We start from the raw sequence: 5,600 nt of genomic DNA on the forward strand, positions 1-5,600 counted from the left end.
CACTCACACATGGGAGCACACACCACACAGGAGCACTCATGCAGGAGCACACACACAGGAGAATGCTCACACAGGAGCACTCACCGATGCAGGAGAGCACACACACAATGCAGTGCGTGCGCGTGCAGGAGCACTAAGCTGCATGGAAGCACTCACACACGCAGGTGCACTCAGCCCCGTAAGGAGCGTACACGTGAGAGCACTCACGCACGCAGGAAATGCAGGGGCGTGCATGGCAAGCACACTCAGCTGCTTCGGGGCTTTGAGACATGCCATCCACAGTGATCAACAAGCTTCCACAAAAACCTCCGCAAAGTTGAGGGTGGAGGGAGGGGATGCTCCAAGTGCCTTGGTCTCCTCTCACATGATCACCCCTTACCCTTGTTGGGGACAAGCACCCCAGAGCGTGCTGTCCATGCAGGGGCCCTCAGTGGGCCAGCACCCTCACCTGGGCAGCTTGCTCACTCTAAACTGGCAGTAGTAGTACTCAGGTGGCACATCGGGCACTTCCTCATACAGGACATTGGGAATTCCCAGTGTGGCCAGCAGACCAGCTGACCAGTTGGAGGCTTGATTGGGCAACTCCTGCAAGGAGACATCACAAGGTGCAGGTGGGGAAGGCATTGCACACACATGCAAACTGGGCATCAGGTGATGGACTTGGGGGAAGAACACTGGCTCCGTGTCCAGGTCAGAGCTCACAGTGAAGTGTGGAAGCAGGCACACCCCTTCCCCTCCTGACTGAAGGCTTGGCCACAGATTCTATGATTCTACGGTTTCATTTACTCTCCAGACAGGAAGGGCAAAGGAGGAGCCACTTGAGCCAGCCTTGACCACAGATGACCCTGTGGAGTCTAGGCTCCAAAGGGAACAGGTGGCCAATCTGAGCCAGCTTCAGTAAATGTGGTCACCTCTGCCTTCCTACTAAGTTGGCTTTGGTGAGAGGACACCAGTGGCAGCTCTCTTGGTTTGCAAGTCTTGACAATTGCTCCTGATAACTATGGTAACTGTGGCTTGATGTGGGGACTTTGAGGCCCTCCCTTGCCCACACTCCGCGCACTCCAGGTACCTGCAATGGCAGCTTCAAGCGCAGGTCTTCTGCATAGTAACAGAGCACTGCCCAGGGAGCACTGAGGAGGATGTAGTGTATTGTCATATCCTCATCCTGGACGTCATGCTGTGGGATGGAGAGGCACAGATGCATGGACAGGAGTGTGTGCACATGTGAACATATATGGATGGGGCACACGTACATGCATACGGCCCCACATGGCTAAATGCATATGTGCATGTGTGTGCGTTCTTGAACTGTGCGGCTGATACATCATATGTGTGAGGGTACACATATGTGCATGCATGTGCACACGTGAGAGTGCACACATCTGTGGATGTGTGTGTGTGGAGGTATACGTGTGAGCACACACACGTTGGTGTGCATGCGAGTGGTGGATACTGCATGTGTGTGCAGGTACATGTGTGAGCACATACATTTATAGGTGTGCACGTGTGTGTGCAAGCATGTGTGCGCCCACATGCATGTGTGTGAGTGCAAGTGCACACATTTGCTGGTGTGCTCACGTGAATGCTAGCACATGTGTGTGAGCCCACTTGTGTAAGGGTGTGGGTGCACATGCATGTATGTGCATGTGTGTTAATACATGTGTGTGGTACACATATGTGGTGCCTGTACATGCGTGCATGTGTGGAAATGTGGCAGGCCCTCTTGGACCCTGGGGTGTAAACCGACCTGGAGATTTTCCACAGATTAATCTTCCACTGAGTATGTGACCATCCTACAAACCAGCCCTCATGTGAGCAGACTGCTGTGTCTTGTAAATACTAATGCTGCCTGGGTGCATGTGGGAATGCTCCCCATTTCCTAATGCAAAGAAGAGCAAATAAGTTCCAAGACACATGAAAACAATTGGTCTAGAAATTAAAGGGAGCCTGCAAACCAAGCCTCCAAGACTGAAACAGATGGTACCCATGGGCAGTCACACTGAAAGGGACCGCACGTGGCAGGAGACCATGTGGAACCAAACATGAAAGCATGGAAGAGGCCAGGCTTACAGTCCCATAGACACTGGTGGGGCCCAGCCAACAAACCGACGGGCCTATCAGGAAAGCAGTAACACCACGGGGTGCTCACTTCCTAACTACAAAGCAGGCAGGAAGGGCTCAGAAATGATGAATGAAGTGGGCAACTCAGAGAGGAAGTAAGAAGAGTGCTGTTTCATGGGAGGGATGACAGTGTCACAGAGCAAAACACATAGAGATCGCTGATCGGGGTAAGGGTTCCCTGGAGACTCTCACACAACTAGCAGTGCCTTTGCCTACATATGCTCTCCTTATTCTCTTTTGATGGGAATGGGGTGACTTGCTTCAGGACCAGGTTGCTATCTGAGTCCTCAACACCACCCAGGTGAAGCTAGATGAGTGTAACGGCAGGGCACATGTCCTGTGGCCAGTGGTCCCAGTCATGGGGACTGGCTGAAGCACAATGTCCACTAGAATATGGTGGTCCAGATGCCACACCCGGAGCCCGATGGGGAGAGGACTGCTCGGACAGATGGAGAAACACGCTCCTGCCCACACTGACACCACCTACCTGGTCAACACGCAGTCCTGCTGCACGCAGGTTATCCAGAAAGGCCTCCCGCCAGGCCCGACGCATGTCCAGCTTGTCCTGGGAGGCACTGTCCTGCTGCCACCTCAGCCTCAGATCTTCCTCCCAAACAAGCACAAAGTCTGTTGAGAAGTGACAGAGAGAAGCGTGGAGGGAGGGTTGAGCAAGTGGGCTCCCGGAGAGGGCTGTGTATCCAGCGGGTAACACACAGGCTCTAGGGAGAGTCCAGCGGGTAACACACAGGCTCTAGGGAGAGTTAGAGCACTTGGCTTGGCCACTGCTTCCTCTATGCATTTGACTTCATGGTTTGCAAATTTAGGTAATAAAAGCTGTTAAAATTATCTACTATTAAAAACCCCACAACAATGTTGGCTGTTGTTGTTGTTATGTGCCGTCGAGTCGCTTGCGACTCATAGCAATCCTATGTACAACAGCCCTAAACTCTGCTCTGTCCTGTGCCAATTGCACTGTCTCTGACACTCCCATCCTGATTATCCCAGTCACTGAATCAATCCACCTCATAGAGGGCCTTCCCCTCCTGTGCCGTCCCTCCACCCTGCCAAGCATGATGTCCCTCTCTAAGGACCGGTCTTTCCTCATAACATGTCCAAAGTATGTTAGATGGAGCCTCAGAATCCTTGCCTCCAAGGAGCAACCCGATTTAACCCTTTCCAGGACAAATCTGTTTGTTTTCCTAGCAGTCCATGGTATTCTCAATACTCTTCTCCAGCACCACAGCTCAAAGGCATCAATTCTCCTTCTATCCTCCTTGGTCATTGTCCAACTCTCTGATGCATAACAAGTGATTGCGAAGACCATGACCTGTATCAGACGCACCTTAGTCTCCAGAGAGACACCATTGCTCTTCAGTACTTTGGAGAGGTCCCTAACAGCAGACTTTCCCATGGCAATGCGCCTTTTAATTTCCTGGCTGCTGGTGCCAAGACTGTTGACTGTGGAGCCAAGCAAACTAAAGCTGTGTACAATCTCAATCTCTTCACCATCCATCCTGATGCTGCCAATTGGTCCAGTGGTGACAATCTTTGTCTTCTTGACATTGAGCCTCGTTGGCTAGGGGTTATAAATCTCTAGAAATAATACATGATTATCCATAGGAAAAGGGAGCTCTTGTGGCCGAGTGGTAAGGAGCTGCATCATCAATTCAACGGTAAGTGATTCAAAGTCACCAGCTGCTCCTCAGGAGAAAGCTGGGCAATCTCCTTCCATATAATTTACTGCCTCTGAAAAGTCACTGGAGGGTCAGTGAGTGAGTTCCGACTCAATGTGTAACATCATCATCAATAGGGGAAAAGGAGGAAATGGTACATTTATTTCACAGTTTAGAGAATGACAGGAGGACAATTTTGAGGTAGGTTGTGATAAGTTGTCATTTTTAGAGTGACCATAAAAGAATGACCCAAAAATGTAAACAAGAAATTAATCAGTTTCCAAACCTCCAAAACTAAAACTCACATCACTGACCCTCCAGCAGGTCCTCAGAGGCTGTAAATCACACAAGAGGAGGTTGCCTGCCTTCCTCCTGAGGAACCCGAATAAGAAATACTTTATCAAAACAAGAAAAGGGAAGGATGACTAAAGGGATAAAGAACAGACAGAAATAACAAGATGGTTGTCATAAATGCCAGATTACAAAAAGAGAGGGCTCAGTTACAAGTAGTTTCTAAGAAATACATGTATGTCTTAAACTTTCATTAAATATTTGTGGCAAAAACTGCTCAGCAAACAAAAAAGATGCCGTTGTTGTTTTGTTAGGTGCCATCAAGTGAACTAAGACTGCTATGAACCTGTGAGCAGTGAATCTGAACCTTGCCTATTCTGCCCCGTCCTCACCGTTAGACCCAAGCCCATTGTTATAGTCACTGTGTCACTCCACCTTGTTGAGGGTCTTTCTTTCTCTGACCCCCAGCAATATATCTTTTTCCACGACTGGCCCCTCCTGACAACATGGTCGAAGTATGTGAGAAGGAGTTTCACCGTCCTTGCCTCTTAGAAGCACGCTGGATGTACTTCCTCCAGGAAAGACCTGCCTACTCTCTTGACAGTTTATGAAATATTCAAAACTCTTCTCCAAATCGAGGAAGAATGGTGATCCATTCATACTCATTCTTTCATAATTTGATAAAAAATGCCCACACAGGGAGGTGACCAGAGATACAGGCAACTAAAGTAAACACTACTAGATACACAATCCTGAATTATCGTAATAAACCATTTATCTACAAGAGGATACAAAGGCAGACAGGTGAGATGAAGAGATGGGCAAGTTAAAGAGACCACCCCGAAGGCCACAGGCTAAGTAGACAAGATTTCTACCATGTTTATTTGTATATGCTGTACACACACCCATGTATACTACAGTCAATGGAGTTGTCGTTGTTATGTGCTGTCAAGTCACTTGCGACTCACAGCGACCCTATGTACAACAGCCCTAACTCTGCTCTATCCTGTGCCAATTGCACTGTCTCCAACACACTCACCCCAATTACCCCAGTCACTGAATCCACCTCATAGAGGGTCTTCCCCTCCTGTGCTGTCCCTCCACCCTCCCAAGCATGATGTCCCTCTCTAAGGACCAGTCCCTCCTTGCAACATGTCCAAAGTATGTCAGACGAAACTTCAGAATCCTTGCCTCCAAGGAGCAGCCTGGTTTAACTCTCTCTAGGATGAACCTGTTCATTTTGTTAGCAGTTCATGGTACCCTCAATACTCTTCTCCAACACCACAGCTCAAAGGCATCAGTTCTCCTTCTATCCTCCCTAGCCATTCTTCAGGCCAATGGAGAAGAACAGTGTAAAAATGTCTTAATCACAAAGAAACATCCTGGGAGGGTGCATCTTTGGGATTCAAGACCACAGTAAGACAGCCAAGCACAATCAATAAGAGTGCATCTGAATTCCAAAATCAATCTCCATAATAGTCTATGTGTTTCCTACTGCCAAAGGGGCCCTTTAGA

At 49.0% G+C, this 5,600-nt stretch overlaps 1 protein-coding gene across 1 annotated transcript in view; it reads right to left on the bottom strand.

Annotated features, from left to right (window-relative positions):
• ANO7 (anoctamin 7) overlaps positions 1–5,600 on the bottom strand; it is a 26,254-nt gene that overhangs the window by 15,023 nt on the left and 5,631 nt on the right. Inside the window, exons 4-6 of the mRNA XM_006902935.1 lie at positions 2,609–2,748; positions 1,070–1,177; positions 449–585 (exon numbers count right to left, since the gene is read on the bottom strand). Of these exons, the coding sequence (XP_006902997.1) occupies positions 449–585; positions 1,070–1,177; positions 2,609–2,748 (385 nt within the window). The remainder of the gene's footprint in view (positions 1–448; positions 586–1,069; positions 1,178–2,608; positions 2,749–5,600) is intronic.

Source organism: Elephantulus edwardii, unplaced genomic scaffold (assembly GCF_000299155.1).
Source record: "Elephantulus edwardii isolate Elephantulus edwardi_28Jun2011 unplaced genomic scaffold, EleEdw1.0 scaffold00472, whole genome shotgun sequence".
NCBI classification, from domain to species: Eukaryota; Metazoa; Chordata; class Mammalia; order Macroscelidea; family Macroscelididae; genus Elephantulus; species Elephantulus edwardii.